Consider the following 18,206-nt stretch of genomic DNA (forward strand, 5'->3'; position numbering starts at 1 on the left):
GTGGAAGCAATGGGGAAGCACCAGGATCTGGTATCAGCAGGGTTCTGGAGGAGGGGGTGATGACAAGCAGACTGGGATCCTCTCACAGAAGTGACTACTTTGTAGCACAGATGTATCCACGTTAGCTTGAGTACTAGCGGCTGCTGAGATGCAGCAGCACAGAACTCGGCATGGGTCAATTTCCCCTGATTTTTGATCGCATGTGTTTGCGGAACTTGAGACTAAAGTTGCAGAAGGAAGAATAGTAAAGTCAGGAAATGGCAAAGTTAATGTCATCCAGAGGAGTCTTCACTCTTGAGGGCACATATTATAATAAGGGTTCTCAAACTTTTCCATAGCATGACTCACGCGTGAATCAGGAATTTCTCAGCGACTACCTCCACTCCTGTTCGCAAGAGTGCAGACCAACCATCTTTCTCATTCATCAACAACTAATGTTCCCATAAGAATTATAGCAGTTGTTTCCATGGAAACATAATATTGGAAAAGTAATTACTACATACAGTACTGTCTGGCAACTGGCAGCTATACTCTGCAGTTCCCTAGGAAGTGCTCCATAGGCTTCATTGTGGGAATGGCTGCAGTCTGCATGATTGCATCCTAACTGTGCAGCAGGTTTCATTAATGCTGAAGCTGAAGAAAATACCATGAATGGGTTGGAGGAAGTCACTGAACAAGGCAGTAGAACTGTCATCCCTGCTTGTATTTTATAGTCTAGATTCTTTTTTCAGGTGCAAAAGGGTAAATTTGAAGTGAATTCCTTGGTGTGAACTGTGAACTTACACTAAATATACCAAGGTATAAGAACAAAATCGTCCTCTAGTTTCTGGAACACATGTTGTAGTTCACTGCACACCTGGAAAGAGGTGTGGAGTCTGGGTCAGTGTGAACTCCTTTAACAAAGAGTGTAAACATTTATTCAGATATAATCTCTATTCAATTGCTATAATAAAATTAATTCTAAGGACCTATAAATCATAGTATTTGATTTTGGGGGTTTTATCATGGAAAATCAGAGCTCCCCCTGCTGCCTTAGCTCACTGGAATGCAGGTCCAGGCCCCTTGCTCTCAAGCAACAGCCTCCCCAGACTTGCTAGTGCCCCTCAGCCCTCTGCCCACCCCCAGCCCAGCTGGAGCGGACTCTCAGCTGCCACAGCTATGAGGCAAGTGACCCGGGTCTACAGTGGGGGCGGCAGCGTGACGTTGTTCCCTTTGCTGCTCTGGGATGAGCAGGGGGAAAGTTGTCAGGACAGTGCAGGGCTTGCAGTAACAGCAAGGAACTTCCCCTCCTGGCCCTGCTCTGTCCTGCCACTCCCGGTCCACTCTGCTGGGCTGCAGAGGTAGGCAGGGTAGGTGGGGAGCCCAAGCCTACAGCTGGCAGCCTGCCCCTGCTCTGTGCACAGATCTGGGGGGCATGAGTCCCTCCTGCTCCCCTGGGAGTGCACGCAGTGGAAGGAAACTGTCCTCCCCACAAACCACTTGTGGCCCAGTCAGTGGCAATGCATAGGGGGTGCATGGGGAAATATGTGCATCCCCTGAGAGTGCTGGTGCACCCCCTGACAGCCAGCATTCCTGGGCAGGAGGGGCAAGTGAGAGCTCTCGTGCCCCCCCTGAGAGTGCCGGCCAGGGAGTGGGAGTGCCAGGAGAAGTTTTCCCCCTGCGGCCGATTGCACTCATCCAGAAGTGTCAGTGATGTGCTCAGAAGTGCCAGTGGTGCGCTACTGCCACTTGCAGGTTGCAATGCCGCCAATTGGTCTTGGGCTTGGTAAAAGCTTGTTTTTCAAAAAAAATACAGTTTTGAACCATGTTTGGCTAGGCAACTCCCTGAGTAAGCTCTGCTTGGGAATTGATGGAATTTAGTGTGTTACTTTGCTTAAATTAAAAAAAAAGTTATAGCCCTGGTAGTAATACTTAAACCTGTGGTGGTAAATTACTAGTTTTAAGTAGTTGTAGACATTTTGCTATCATTTGTTAGTTTTTCCACTGAGCTTTTTTTTATTTATTTACTTTTTTACTATGGGTATAGTATAACAAGTTAGTAGTAGTATTCAGTTTGGAAGAACCAAGCAGGGACATGAGAATATGTAGTTCAGCTAATTCCCCTTTTTGTGTATTGCAGTATGAGATGTACACTATTGAAAGGAATGCTGAACGGACAGCATCAGCAGGCAGACTCTTGTATGACATGTAAGTAACAGTGAGATTTTTTTGTTTAATTCTCTTCTGAAAGCTTATTTGAAATGTAGCTAGTCAGAGAGCTCTAGAAACACAGCATCATACTTTTATCATAAACTGTTCATATAAGAATTTCCAAAAATTTAATGCTGTTATGACGCAATCAGTCATTTGTCTGGATACAAATCAGACCTTACTGTCTTTTTAAAAAAACAAGTCATCCTGAAAAGTGAAACACTTTTTTGCATTTCTCCACATTGATGCTTTCATAGCTATGCTTCTATTTTGAAACAGATTGGGAATAGTTCTAACTTTTTTGTCTGACACTTTATCCCAGGTTTGTGAATTTTCCAGACCAACCAGTGGTGTGGAGGGAGATTAGCGTTATTACATCGGCCTTACGAAATGACTCACAGGATAAGCAGACCCAGTTTTTAAGAGGTAAGAGCCACTAATTCACTGGAAGGACTGTAGTAGGAATCTGGAATCAAACCCCAGGTTATCAATCCAGTTTAGCAACTGCAAGTTCCAGTGTGGTGAGCTCCCTGTGTTTATTGGGACTCATAGCCAGTTCAGCCTCAAAAGAGATACAAGGGATGAAATGAGCTAATAGCTGACATTCAGTAAGGAGCAAGCCAGATGAGCAAATTTTTAACAAATTCTTTGCCTCTGTTTTCTTGGACAGGGACCAGGACAGCTCTCCCACCATAGGTAGGGGCAATCTTGGGGATAGTACTGCCAGGCCTCGGGCCTGCGCAGAAGTAGTTAGGGATCTTCTGGAAGGGCTGGATGTTTTTAAATCTGCGGGCCCTGATGCCTTCCACCCACAGGTGTTGAGAGAGCTCATGGGGGTCATTGCTGTGCCCTTGGCCCAGCTGTACAAGCGATCGTGGTCCACGGGCCAGGTGCCTGGAGATTGGAAACTAGCTAATGTGGTCCCCATCTATAAGAAAGGGAGAAAGGAGGACCCAGGAAACTATAGGCCCATAAGCCTCACATCAGTCTTGGGGAAAATCCTTGAAAAAATTATCAAGGATCACATCTGTGAGGGGCCAGCGGAGAAGATCATGCCCAGAGGAAATCAACATGGGTTCATCAAAGGTAGGTTCTGCCAGACCAACCTGATGGCCTTTTATGACCAGGTAACTAAATCCCTGGATGATGGTGTCACCATGGACGTAGTCTTTCGGGATTTTAAGAAGGCCTTCGACACTGTCTCTCACTCCATTCTCATTAATAAATTGAGCGACTGTGACACTGATGCCTACACAGTTGGATGGGTCAGAAATTGACTGATGGGATGCACCCAGAGAGTGGTGGTGAATGGGTCGTACTCGACCTGGTGGGATATGAATAGTGGGGTCCCCCAGGGCTCAGTCCTGGGGCCTACACTGTTCAACATCTTCATCAGCGACTTGGACGAGGGGGTGGAAAACACATTGTCTAAGTTTGCAGAATTCACCAAGATGTGGGGAGAGGTAGGCACACTCGAAGGGAGAGAGAGGCTGCAATTACTTTTAGACAGACTACAGAAGTGGGCAGATGGTAATAGGATGGGCTTTACTGTGGATAAGTGCAGGGTGCTGCACCTGGGGAGAATGTATGCTGTGGATTCTTAAAAGCTGGGGAGCTCCCCGTTGAGAGCACAGAGGTGGAAAGGGATCTTGGAGTCATTATTGACTCCAAGATGAACGTGAGCCACCAATGTCAGACCGCAGCCAGCAAAGCCAACCGTACCTTGCTGCGCATCCAAAGATGCATCTCAAGCCAGTCCAGAGAGGTGATACTGCCCCTCTATGTGACATTGGTCCGGCCTCAATTGGAGTACTGCATCCAGTTCTGGGTACCATGCTTTAAGAAGGATGTGGCCTGCCTTGAGAGGGTTCAGAGGAGGGCCAGCTGCTTGGTTGGAGGACAACAGGACAGGCCCTATGAGGAGAGGCTGAGGGACCTGAACCTGTTCAGCCTCAGCAAACGGAGGCTGAGGGGGGATTTGGTGGCTGCCTACAAACTTATTAGGGGAGATCAGCAGCAAATAGGAAGGGTCCTATTCTCCCCCAGCACCACCTGGGGTGATGAGGAACAATAGCCAGAAGCTGCTGGAGAATAGGTTCAGGTTAGAGAGTAGGAGGCACTATTTCACTGTTAGGGTGGCTGGGATCTGGAACCAACTAACTAGGGAAATGGTCCTTGCTCCTACCATGGGTAAATTCAGTAAGAGGTTGGATGAACACCTGTCTGGGGTCATGTGATCCCAGCGTGTGCTCTGGCCAGTGGCAGGGGGTCAGACTAGATGATCTATTTAGGTCCCTTCTGACCCCTAACTACTATGAAACTACTTGCTCTGCTTCTCTATTAGTAGCCAGCCCTTCCTAATGAATTAATGTTGGCTAGCAGATCATTTGACAAACCACAGGTAGTGTGACTTGCACTTGAGTCTGGCAAACTGGCTAAGGACATGCACTATATTAGTTAGTAGAGTCTGTGGTGTGAGTAGAGAAGAAGAGTTTGTATAAAATCTGTGAACACAGTGTAGTTCCAAACATTCATAAATATCTCCCAAAACATGTATCAGGAATATGTAGAATTCTACTATTGAGCCAGACTCCAGTAAATAAATAGAATGGCTGCAGTATGTCAACGCTGACCTGGGCCTTTACTTGAGATATAAAATTCTGATAGATTCTAAAGGATGTTATAGGAGATGGTGGCCTGATAAACAAATTATTTATCAAAATGCATAGTTAATGATTACAAATCCAAATGGGGATTCCTGAAGATGCAATCACATATCTTAAAGTAACAAATATTAAATGATTATAACCCCAATATTCCTGTGCACCATAATAACATAATTTTTTAATTTAAATTGGCTTTATTTAACCAACAGCTTTTGCCTGACAACTGTATTGTTCTAGATATAAGGCAACCCCGTGTTCCAGGTTCAGTTTTTGGAAAAACAGCTTTTTCCCTGAACACAAGTTTGTGGGCTTAATACAGATAAAGCCCCTGCACTGCTGCTGCTGTTATAAATTCCACAGAAGAATCACAAAACAAAGGAAAGGACTGAAAGGGTTAAATTCACTGAAAATACTCAAATAAAAGGTGCAGTGAAAAAATTCTGGTTCTGTATTTTTACTGCATGAACAGAGATACTGCAAGGACAAAAGCCAAGCCTGTAAGGCTAGGAACAGACATTCAAAAAGCCCAAGCCTGAATTGATTCAGTCTCTGCAGGTTAGTCTAATCTGTAGAGATTGAACTGATTTACAAGTGGATAGACATTCAGTTTTTATTCCGGAAATGCAGGCACGTGCCTACAATGGCTCAGACCAGAAGTGAGAGTGGGGGGGGGGGAATTAACCCCCTCCCTGCCCCCTTAGCCTTAATGGGGTCATGCTGGGACAGCTGCGGTGTCTGCTGGTGGGACAGGGAAGGGAATGGGGGAGTAAACCTTCTCCATGCTTGCGTTCCCTGGGACACCCTGACAGAGGCTGGTGCCCCTCTTCCTCCCCTTCCCCTTGCTGCTTCAGTGGCGGAGGAGGGGGGCATAGCTAGACACTGTCCTGCCATGGCCCCATTAAGGCTAAGGGGGAAGGGAGGGGTTTAATTTCTCCCTCTGGTCCTTCGGGCCCCAGGGACCACATCTGGGGTCTGGCAGCCCTGGCTGCCTGCTCGTCCACAGACAGGCAGACTCTGGCTGCGGCAGGTTGTGGGGAAAGGGATGAAAGAAAGAATTAACCCCCTCCCTGCCCACTTTTCCTTAACGGGACCATGCCCACATCCCTGCTCGGGCTAGAGAGTAAAGGGGCAGGGCCAGCCCTGCCTTTGGGAGAAGAGAACACAGCCCTGCTGGGATGCTGCGGAACTCTGATTTAACTTAAAACCAGGAAGGGGTCTGGGACAGAAGTTTGACCCAAATCAATTAGGTCTGATACTACATTCCACCAGGTTTATCATAAACCAGTTTCAGCCATTTTGAAACTAGTTTATGTGTACTGAGCTTCTGTTCTGTTACGGATTTAAACCAGTTTCTGATCACTTAAATCAGCTTATGTGTAACTTCTGTCCCTAGCCCAAAGGAGCAATTATAGGTCAACCCTGCCTATAAGTCAAATGCAATGTTGTTATGGCTTTCTTTGGAGAAGGAGAATGTAGGTTTGTAATCAGAATAATCAAGTTAATTGAGTATGCTTGTTCTCCCAAATGTCAAAATAGGTTCTTTATTCAGTACCTGATACTTCTGGCAAGAACAGCATAATATTACCTTTGTAGCTCTAAACAATAAGATGACCTCCCCCCTTTATTTAGGAGAATAGCAATAACTGTAGTCTAAGACCTGAGTTAACCAGTCAAGGGCTGCAGGAGATAACTTAAGAAGTTCTGTTATTCCTCCAGAAAAAGAATCTTTTGAGTGGTCATTTATTATATGCTCAGTTCGTTGAAACTTGCCACATTCACATAATGGAATTTCTTTAAATTGCCACTTATGCATCAGGTACACACACCTGCTGTGTGATGTCTTGATAAAACTAAGGATCAGCCGTTACCTGTTCTTTTTTTATCCTAAGTTAAGACACACTGGGTGCATCCACACTTGCATGGACATTTGGTTCCCTGGGGACAACTAGTAGCGGCACACCTTGTGCTGCCGTTAGATGTCCCTGGGGAACGCCTGTGCCATGCACCCTCTGGCGCATAGCAGGTTACTTCAGGTGGGATAGGGGGAGGATAGGGCCAGCGCTGGGCTGGCCCCAGCTGTCTTACCTGGGGTTTTGGGGGCCTCCTGGGGTTGTAGAAGTGGCAGTCCTGCTGTGTGGAAGCCCAGCCAGCTGCCAGAGTGTGGCTCTGGATGGCTAGGCTCCAGTTTTGAGTGGCGCACACTGCCCCTTCAAGCGCCACTCTGCTTTTTTTTTCTGTGGGTTTTTTTGACCCCTGGATATCTCGGGGTCAGAAAAAACAACCATGTGCTGCTCCCTTGCAGTGCAGAGAACAACTGAATGTGCAGTATGTGGTGCTGCAGACGCATACCACACAGCTGCAATTGTTTGAACATGGCCATTGAAGGGTTTTTTTAAATTTCAATATCGGTTTTCCTTTTCTAGGTTTATTTGAGACTCTTCCTGGTCGTGTCCAGTGTGAAATGTTACTGAAAGCCACCGAGCAGTGTTTTAATACTCTGGAACGGGCGGAAATGCTATTGCTGTTGCTACGGCGCTTCCCAGAAACTGTGATACAGCATGGGGTAAGAGAAAACTAGCTCCTTATCACTGTTCACTTGTCAGCCTGGTTTTTCAGGTGTTGTCTGCAAGTCATTGGTTTGTGAAATTGATTCGATATTTTTAATTCTGACCTTGTAGCTATCAATGCAGACAGCTGTCAGATGCTGTCATTACTATACCTTCTGAACATCCAGTAAAAGATATGAGCTTAAAATAAACAGAGGCAAACAAAATAATATTTTGCATTGTAAAATCCATAGAAGAGTCTGTATTTAATGTAAGCTTGGACCACAAAAGAGGAATATGGAAAATCATTGTAATCTCATGTTAAAATGAAATTTAGTGTCCAAGGGAGGGACGCTGTTTCAGTACTTCACAGTTAACTCTAATCTAGAGAAGAGTGGGAGAAAGTGGAATTGTAGATTGGTAGGGTTGTAAGGGGCCTCAGGGATAACATAGTCCAGTGATTCTCAACTTTTTTTGTACCAGGACCCATTTATAAACATAGATGGCCAGTACTGACCCAGTGCCCCTCACTCCCAACCAACTGCCCCCAGGCCCCAGCACCCCCATGTGTGCGGCAGAGGGACCCCAAACAGCTCCTTGCAGGAGCTGAGCTTCAATGGCCATGTCCAGACAAGTGCAGCCATGTGGTATGTGTCTGCAGCACCACATACTGCACGTTCAGTTGTTCTCTGCACTGCAAAGGAGCAGGACATGGTTGTTTTTTTGACCCCTAGATATCCAGGAGTAAAAAAAAACACAGAAAAAAAGAGCAGAGTGGCGCTTGAGGGGGTAGCGTGCACCACTCAAAACTGGAGCGTAGCCATCCAGAGCTACACTCTGGCAGCTGGCTAGACTTCCGCATTGCCACTTCTACAACCCCAGGAGGCCCCCAAGACCCCAGGTAAGACAGCTGGGGCCAGCCCAGGTCTGCCAGCTTCCAAGGGAAAAGCCATGGTTTTTTTCCTTTAAAGGAGAATCCATTTTTAAAGTTTGTTAATCCATTTTTTTTAATTTGTTCGCAACAGTTTCATATACTCCTGGGACTCACTTCCGAGTTGCAACCCATGGGTTGAAAAACACTGATCTAGTCCAACCCACTGCACAGCTGCAAGTGTGCTACTCCTAAACCATCTGGGATATCTATGCATTACTTACTTGAAAGTATCCAAGAAAGTAGATTCTACAACTTCCCTTGGCAGATTGACAGTTGTATAACTAAGTTGATGTCTATATTTACTGCAATATTGTTGCAACATAATTACATACACACAACTTGATCTTGGACTGTTTGTCCCTGACATTTCCTTCATAAAAACTAAAAGGTGATGGTTTAACTTTAAATTATAATTGAAAGTTGCAAAGTTGCTTGGGGTGGCAGCCTCAAGAAGTGAGGAAATGCTACAGATATTCTTCTGAATGTGCTAATTAGTTAGTTTCATTTGCACCACTTTCTGCACAGGTGGGCCTGGGAGAAACATTATTAGAGGCTGAAAGTATTGAAGACCAAGAATCCCCAGTTAATTGCTTTAGGAAATTATTTGGTAAGTAAATCCGCTTTTTATTATAGGGCTGTATAGTAAAGCTTAGTACCATCTGCTAAGAACTATTCAGCCCAAGTTAGTATTAATTAAGTGATGTATGTTCAAGGAGTTGGCAATCCTATCAGTAGTCATGCAGTGAAGGTCTTTCATTTGATCTATTACCTTTATGCCAAAAGAGATTTAGATGGTGTTTATATAGCTTCTGTTTGTAAAAATGGTAATTCCGTCAATTCTTCTATACTCTAAATTGTTAACAGATGCAAACACTGAAGACCTGCCTAGACAGGGGAAACTTACTGACCAGTTCTGAAATCATATGAAGCCAATTTAAGGTGGCTTGACCTATGTTTAGGGAACTTATTTCAATACACTCAGGTCAGGGAGCTGCTTCATTTGAAAACATGTTAGTCCACCTTAAACCAGGTCAACTTGGCTTGAGCAGGTCTTAAAATCAGAATAAATTGAACTGATTGTCAAACTGGTAAAAAAAAAATGTGGCATATACAGGTTCCATGCAACAGTTTGTGGCTAACTGTTGTGCTACTTGCCTAGATGGAAGGTTCTGGAAATGTGTATGGTTAGGTTTGGTTTTACTGTTACTTGTGGAGGCTAAATAAGGGTCCAAACTTAACATGGATGTTTTTTCACCTTTTAGTTTGTGACGTTCTTCCTCTAATAATTAACAACCCCGATGTTCGGCTTCCTGCCAGTTTGTTGTACAAATACCTGAACAAAGCAGCAGAATTTTACATTAATTATGTGACTAGATCTACACAAACTGAAAATCAGTACCAAGGTAAGAACACTTTTTTTTGTGTGTGTGTCAGATGACATTGAAATCTGTTATGGAGAAGATAAACAGTTAAGAGACCAGTGTAAATGAACAGATGACATTTTATGACATTTCATGTCATATACCCACAGAGTTCAGCATTAGAGATGCGTTTAGCCATATTAGTCTGAAAACAGGCAGAAGGTAGAACAGGGTGGCACCCTAGAGCAGTAGTATTCATTGCGGGGTACCATGGCACATTGGGATGCCACAAGATCCTTTTGAGGGTGCCATACAGCGCAAGGAGAAAAGTATTTGCTCTTCTCTGCCGATCTCTGTTCAAGGAGATAAGTACAGGCTTGGCTTTGGGTAAGTTAATGCTTGTCCCTGCTGGTCTGTGTGAGGAGCTAAGTTCTTGCTCCTTCTTTCCTTCCTCTGTTGAGGAGCTAAGTAGTAAATACATTTGTTAGTGAAAGTTGGTGCTGTTCAGTTCATAGACATTATGGAAGGGTGCTGGGAGCCTTAAAAGTTTGATAACTACTGCCTTATGCCTCACTGAGCCAGTTTGTAGCAACAGCCTACTTCATCAGATGCTGGAGTCAGAGTAGGTAGTAGGTAGGTAGTAGAGTAGTACTATTTCATCAGAGTGAGAGTGAGAAGATCAGATTTTGCCACTATTTAGTGGTGGACATTTGCTTGCTTTAAGGTATGAACAGCCAAGAGCTGCATATACTTTCCCATCACCTTGGGCAGGCTCTCCGAGGGCTTGAGGGGCCTGATCCTATGCGCCCAGGGAATTCTCTTGTAGGATTGGACTCCTCATGCCCCTGGGAGCACCTGCCCAGTTTTTTTCTGCTTACAGATATGTGCCAGTTTAACACTCTGCAACAGTCCCTAGATGATGGATGAGGAAGAACTTATCCCTTTCTTAAACACAAGATAAATGTAAAAGATGCTGTCACAAATTATGTTGAATATGACTGATTATGCTTTATCAGATAATGAACTAACCAGAATGTTTTATGTAAATCAGTAGGGTTGGTAAGTATGGAGTGCACTGACTAGTAAGACCTACAGTGATCTTTCAGGTATTCCCCTGATTTATTAACCAGACTTCACTGTACTTCCCCCTCTCCTCTGACCACACAGGTTCACAAGATTCCTCTGATCTCATGTCTCCAAGCAAGCGTAACTCTCAGAAGTATATAATAGAGGGTCTGACTGAGAAATCATCTCAGATTACAGACCCGTGGGAGAGGCTGTTTAAGATACTATCTATTGTGGGAATGAGGTGTGAATGGCAGATGGAGAAAGGGAGAAGGTGAGAAATTGATCCCTTATCATAGTTGGCTGTCTAAATTACTGACCCTCAAAAAGTTTTTCTTTTCAATATTTCAATAAAAATGGACTATAAAATAAGTTGAATTTTAGGCATTTTATATTATCTCAGTTCAGTATTTTTTGGAAGCATCCAATAAAAAGCTGGGACATAGGCTCTGTGGACCTTTAAACTCTACTTAGAAACATATTGGCTCAGGAGCTTGATTTACCATTGCAAAGCTCCTCTTTGATAACAAAAGACATGGATGGCTGCCACTGAACTTCATCAAGAATCTGCTTCATGCATGAGCACTCAATTGCAAGCGCAGATTAAAAACACTAATTCAACACCATTTAAGTACAGTGCTGAACAGAGTTGCTCTCCTAGATGCATCAATTTCCTTGCTGATTATATTGTGTTTTTTACTAGGGCAGCATCTGTGTTTTTTCTGCTTCCCAATGTCGTGACTATTACCAAATTTGAAATGCATAGTTGCGTATGCTTTTCTTTGGTTTAGAAGTCTTTGTAATACCTTGTATTGTTTTTTTATTTTATCCCTCAGAAGTTTTGGTGATATCTTACACAGAATGAAAGACCTTTGCAGATACATTAGTAACTTTGATAGTGAAGCCCATGCTAAGTATAAGAATCAAGTAGTCTATTCAGCAATGTTGGTCTTCTTTAAGAATGCGTTCCAGTATGTCAGCAACATCCAGCCCTCTCTCTTCCAAGGTTAGTGTTAAAGACTAATGTGGAAAGATCTTCCAGATATTAACAATGTAACTTTTTCTGGAATCATTATTTTAAGCAAGAGAAATTTTTTCTTCTAAAGATACATTTTGAGTCATAAAGCTTCTGGCATAGCTTCTGTTGTTGCACTTAAGGTTGTTATTCCAGCTTCTGTTAACCCTCTTCCTTTTTTTATTATTGCTCATAGTAGTCTCGTACCTAATCTCTTAGAGCTTAAATTTTCCATGCATGCACGGAGTCCAGAGGCAATTTGGAAAATTTGACAAAATTAGAGGGGCTGTTTTTGAGTTATGAATACATGAAAAAAGACTTTCTTCTCTATGTTCTGTTAATAAAATACAGACAATTCAATAACATTTGACATTAGAAACTTCAGAGTTGGCTTGTTTTATACAGCTCATTAAACATTTTTTCTTCAGGGCTTATTCCTTAAGTCATTTAAAAGTTGAATGTTTAACATTTGCGTCTTGATCTCAATTTTTCCCCAATGAAATCTAAAACTAGAGCATACCAGAAAGTTTGAGATTCCCTGAATTGGTCACAGTTTGCTTAGATTTTTAGACATGGTCCAGAAGCTGAGGAGGGAGATGGTTGAAACTCTATTTTGACTGGCTTGCAGAGGCTATATTTGAGAGTTACCAAGCCAAATCGCTTCACTGGCCAGAACATCCAAGCCCCATAAGCAGCATTTATTCCCTCCTGTTTCACCTACACCCAAGGAAATTCCTTGCAAACATTCCTATTGAAAAACATTCATAAATCAGGACTTGTTGCATTAATAAGGAAAGCAGAAGTTTAAATTCTCTTCATTTGTGCTTGTGATTACATGGGTTTTTTTGTTAGATTTCATAAATTATGTTGAATGATTAAATATGCAATATAGCACAATAACTTTACATAAAGTACACTACCATTTAGAAATCAATGCATATCTGTAGATTGTAAGGCTTAGTGATTTTAAACAGCAAATCATATTTTTAAAAAAGCAGTTTGGTAATTTTAATGTTTTATGAATTCATCCAGTGGATTTCTTTTTTTCCCATTGTTTGATCAATTAAGAATGAGAAAAGTAAAAGACATGTGAGACTATGAAGTACTTGAGCCATGAATCAGCCATATGTGCAAGTTCCAGATGCCTTTGATTAAAAAGGAAGGATATGCACCTGGTAGTCAGAAAACAGGGCAGAAGATCAGCTGTGCAAGTGACTTACTGTGTAGAGATGTTATTTTCAAACTGCAATCTGCAAAGCACTTGCTGGGGGTCCAGAGTCAGTTGGCTAGTTACATGCTGTTGACTTTCCTCCTTGTTCCCAGCTAGCAAATCAATTTAAGAAATAATAAAATACATTGAACTATTTTGTAATATTAGTTTCACTTGGAAGTAATTGCTGCCATGGCTATAGAGATGGTATTCGATCATTAATAGGAAGAGAGATGGTCCATGCGCAGTCAGTCTCAAACTGGGAACCATGGTATGAAAATGTTTGGAAATCTTAAGATGTAAAGATTTAAGTGAAGTAGATTCAATTAAATAATATGAAAAAAGACGAAAGGCACGGAAAACCTTATAATCTAAAAAGGAGAGGGAAAAGATTATGGCTCAGTTGAAACAGCAAAGCTAGGTACAGACATTCAGAAACCTGAGGCATAATCAATCTAAGTTACGCAGTTTTCTGTAAGTGGCATAGTTTAGATTGGTAGTGAACATAACACGTATTTGCCCTTTGAGGGGAGAGGCTGGGGCAAGGGGGGGCAAATCTTAGACCAAAATCTCAGACTGGTTTTAAAATGGGTTCTACCATTTTAAAACCAGTCCGTGTGCCAGACTTCTGTTTTGGGTACAGACTGGTTTTGTGTGACAAGCTTCTGTTCTGCTATGGTGACCGGTTTCTGATCACTTATATCAGTAAAAATGTAAATGTGTTTCCTGGTCCAAATGAAACTATACCATGATAGACCTCTATAACACAATGTAATCATAGAAAAGTAGCGCTAAAAGGCTAGGGACAGAAATTACACATAAACTGATATAAGTGATCAGAAACTGGTTCTGATTTTAAGTTAAATCGGTTTATTGAACTTCTGTCCCAAATCCCCTCCAGATTCAAATTAATTCACAGGCCTCTAGCATCCCAAGATGCTTTGCACCTCCCCCGCAAGTCCCCACTCTTAGAATGGGCTTTGGCCTAAGCTGTTTGCTTCAGCCAAGCAGGGGGGTATGCTGTAGCACCCCCTGGCTTCTGGCCTGTACCACTGCAGACTTGTGGCCGTATTTCTGGAATCAGAAGTGAATGTTTTTCACTTGCTTATTGGTTCAATCTGCAGCTTGGACTAACCTGCAAAGATTGAATTTCCATTTTCGCCTCGGGCTTGCTTAGTGTTAGAAAGTAGCCAAAGGGCCCTCAGGAGGTGGTCTGAGTCCAACCTACTGCTCGAGGCAGGATCATTTTTATAATGGTTTGGAGAAAATCAGTTGGTTGAATCCTATTTACCCTGTTTTATGCAGAGCAAGTAAACTTCCAAGAGCATTGAAGGCAACAGACTTAACTAGGCACTTGTTTTGCCCAGTTCATTATTAACCTGTGGATCTCATTGTCATAAAAAATTCTGAGATTCCTCTCTGCCTACCATCAGTATGATATCTGAGTGCTGAACAGTTAAATTCTATATGCTGTGTTTGGTAGTGGATCTAAAAAGTTCTGATCCTGTTGTCTAAGATCCTAAGATACTATCTCTTGCTTTCTTGTTTTATACATTCATATCTCTCTTGTGATTGGGAAGCTTCCAAACTGGCAGCTGATTACTCTGCAAACACCAGTCCCTTGTCTCCATTTGCAAGTGGTTTGTCTCTGTTTCTCACTGAGTTTCATCCTCAGTTCTGTTAGCGATGGGTCAGGGAAATGCAATGGTCTTGGTGCCTTGTGCCTGGTCAAAGGAGTGCTGTCCTGTGCAGCTGTGCCCTGAGCTATTCAATGATGCCTTTGAAGATTAGAACTAAGTCTTTGCATTAGCATCAGAAATGAAATGGATGCAGAGAGTAAGGGTAACGTGCGTTTTTAGTAGCTCAAGCCACTGAAGCAGCATAGTAATAAATCATGTGCCTCATCAGCAGAGGCCTCCATTATGTCTCCACCTAATTTAACCTTCTTCCTACCCTGAGTATCTCTTCAGTCTTTCTAGGTTCATTTTGGAAAGTTCTGCATCAAGGTGGCAATCTTGCCCAAGTGGTGCAATATCTGTATTGTAACCCAACTTGCATGCTTGTAGATGTTAGTAACAAGGACCCAAGGCATCCAGCCTTTATCCAGGTAGTCTGGAGAGGGTGCTAAGATTTGACCTGGGGATTCTGCAAGCAAGGGGTTGTGGAGAAGAGGATCAATTGTCAAGTGCAACTTTCCAGATCCTGTTTGGAGTTATTGCAATTCTGTATAACTTATTTCAGCCAGATTATACAAACAGATGAGAAGCATTTTGTGAGTAACTGTGTTGAAGGCAGAGAGCCCAAGGAGTATGAGCAATGAGACTAGATCTTTATCCCCCACCATAGCCATCTACTTGCTTCTCACTGGACTTAAATCTGATTTCAGAATATAAAAGATAATGGCCTCAATCAACACACCAGTCAAAATTGTATTGACATTTCTATGAAAGGTACTCAGCTACCAGGTAGGCAGCCTCATACAAACCTTGATGGTAGGACCTGGGCCTCTCAGGAGCTGTTTCAAATCAGAGTACGAGGTGGAGCAGAGTGACACAGGGCAAATTGCTGAGGAGCAGCTCTGTGTACAGGAAAGGTTTCTGGGGAGACGAGCTAGCCAAGCTCTGTCTCTTCCTGCATGAAGGAGATGGGGGGTACCGACTATAATACCTCAAACAGTGGACAGTTCCAGCTGCTTCAGAAGAAGGTGTGTCAATCCACTGCAGCCTAGTATGAGACAGAATGGAGTGGCAGTTCCTTGGGATCTTCTGGGGTGGAGCTCATTGGGTTCAAGAGGGGAGTAAGAGATTTTCATGAATAATGCCTGCAGCTGTATTAAGTTGAGCACATTAATAAAGAAGCATGTCTTACAGATATTTGACACCTTCCTCTGAAGCATTTGACACTGTCCACTGGCTGGGATGTTACATTAGGCTAGAGAGGTTGTTCATCTGATCTAGTCCAGCACATCCCACAATTTCAGCCAAGTCATTTACTCTCTCTAGGCTCCTGTTTCTCAACCTATAAAATACAGCTAATGTGTCATGGACACTATTGTTGCAATGCATCCCACCTCTTGGGTCTGTGTGCTCTATGTGGGCCTCATACAAACTCCATAGCTTTTACCATTTGGAGCCTCTTAAATCCAAAAAAAGACATAGCATGCTACTTCTTGCAAACACTGTTGATTCTCTCTATCATACACTTGCATCCTGTCTGATGAAAATTGGGGAAGCAACTCCTAAGGGACTTCATTCATGCAAGCCCTTGATCTTGCATGTGGCTCTCATGCATCCTTTCCAGTACTCCAGAGTCAGTTCCTGAGTGACATAAGCTCTTCTGATGCCGACATCTGCTGATTCCTGCTGCAGCATCTGTAGTGCTGAACTCAGCCACACCATTGAGGCTTCTTGTCCTTTTCAGAAAGGATCTGACTACAGTAGTAAAGGAAAGAGCCTACTTATTTTAGCGGGGATGGTACAAGAAACTTCCCACTGGATCCAACAGCTCTGAACCTGCATCAGTGAGAGTTCTTACATGGTGCATGGATTCAAGAGGGACTGTAGCCCTTCAGAGGTCAAGAATTAGTTGTAAGTAATTTCACATAGTCAAGTAGCAGACTGTATGATGAATGAGGCAATTCACACTTCTGTCATTGCTTTCAGGCCGTCTGCAGACTTGGGCAAGAGTCACTGCTGTGGTTGACACTAAGCTTTATTTACAGCAATAAGGGCTAGAAATGCACCTAAAATAACAGTAGTTTAGATTCTGGAGTACAATTATGCAGCAACTCCATGATCTCATTATAAATGGGGCCCTAAGTGTGCTCAGAGTTTTCTGCAAATATAAATATTTCTAGTGGGTTCGTTCAGTTTGTTTGCCCAGTGATACTACCTCCTTCCTTGGCTGATAGAGGTTTTGAAATGGGAAAATTGTTTTCCCACCCTCTCACCCTTTTCTCTGCAGTCATGCAAACCATTATTTTTATTGTAATCTGAAAGAAAAGCACCCTCTTTCAAATACTAGTGGCATCCCATTGCATGTAAAGATGGGGAAGTATCATCTCCATTTTACAGCTGAGGAAATGTGCTTTCCCAAGATTGCACAGGAAGTTTATGGCACAGTTGGGAGTAGAAACCAGATCTTCGAACTCCCAGTCCTTTGTTTTAGCCACAAAACTAGACTTCTATAGGGGCCTAGCAATGGGGAAGGGTATTGGGGTTTGGCAGCCGCATAAAAAGCTTAATCCCACACAGCTGAAGTAAGGGTCAGACCATAAATGAGTTACTTGAGTATGGAAATCTCATGATATAATGACCTCATTTCTTCTTTGAAGCCTCACTGTCTGTCAGGGCTTTGCTTGGATTTCCCATAAAGAGCACCTTGGGAATTTTTCTTTGGTTGCTGCCTTTAGGGCAGTTAGCCAAATGGAACAAATGACTTGAGTTATTTAATGATTGCTTTTAGTTGCAAGTAAATGATGCTTGGAGACAAAATACACGCTACTTTAATGCATCTTGTGACTGCCCTTTTGGAAAGGGATTCTAAGATTTTTCTGACAGATTGCAACTAACCCTGATGTCATACAGCAAAGGCTACGTGATCTCTATCATTAGGTTACTTTCAGAGACAGCTGCATCATTGTCATTGTGTTTTAAATATTTGCACAGTGTTTTTAATTTTTGCATGTGTTCCTCCTCTTTTGAATAAAAATCTCTTGAATTGGGCACTTGGTTAATAAATTCGATTTCAGGCAACCTTTAATTTATTTGTCAAACCTAGGGCCAAATGCTCCGAACCAAGTTCCACTGGTTCTCCTTGAGGATGTATCTAATGTCTATGGCGATACAGATATCGAGCGCAACAAGCACATACATAAAAAAAGGAAGCTTGCAGAAGGAAGAGAAAAAACAATGGTAATTCCTTTATGCTGTTCTGCTCTTGATAGCTTGGGCATTGGAACATAGCCAATTCTGTTTATGATTAAATATGCAAATAGAAAGATTTGGTTTAGAAGCAGCAGAGCAAAACAGTTTGGGGTTTTTTTGTAGTTCTGCAAGTGCTTTGTGTATTATGTGATTTACTTTAACCTTAAAAAGCTGAGCAGAATACTATATGTAGTGGATTTTTCCCCCCTTGCTATATTTTCAGTCAGGATTCTTTGGGTAAAGTGCAGTTGCACTGTATTTTAGTAAGTGGGGTTATATGAGTCTTCTACCTCT

At 42.7% G+C, this 18,206-nt stretch overlaps 1 protein-coding gene across 9 annotated transcripts in view; it reads left to right on the forward strand.

Moving 5' to 3' along the window:
• Nucleotides 1-18,206, forward strand: part of INTS10 (integrator complex subunit 10) — a 68,320-nt gene that overhangs the window by 16,070 nt on the left and 34,044 nt on the right. For 5 of the 9 annotated variants that reach the window (XM_059722159.1, XM_059722156.1, XM_059722157.1 and 2 more), the window contains exons 2-9: nucleotides 2,120-2,187; nucleotides 2,513-2,616; nucleotides 7,280-7,419; nucleotides 8,862-8,943; nucleotides 9,599-9,739; nucleotides 10,865-11,036; nucleotides 11,599-11,768; nucleotides 17,767-17,900. In XM_059722159.1, the coding sequence (XP_059578142.1) occupies nucleotides 2,120-2,187; nucleotides 2,513-2,616; nucleotides 7,280-7,419; nucleotides 8,862-8,943; nucleotides 9,599-9,739; nucleotides 10,865-11,036; nucleotides 11,599-11,768; nucleotides 17,767-17,900 (1,011 nt within the window). The remainder of the gene's footprint in view (nucleotides 1-2,119; nucleotides 2,188-2,512; nucleotides 2,617-7,279; nucleotides 7,420-8,861; nucleotides 8,944-9,598; nucleotides 9,740-10,864; nucleotides 11,037-11,598; nucleotides 11,769-17,766; nucleotides 17,901-18,206) is intronic. The other 4 variants (XR_009459878.1, XM_059722155.1, XM_059722158.1 and 1 more) reach the window with 1 other exon arrangement.

This window comes from Alligator mississippiensis, chromosome 2, assembly GCF_030867095.1.
Source record: "Alligator mississippiensis isolate rAllMis1 chromosome 2, rAllMis1, whole genome shotgun sequence".
NCBI lineage: Eukaryota > Metazoa > Chordata > Crocodylia > Alligatoridae > Alligator > Alligator mississippiensis.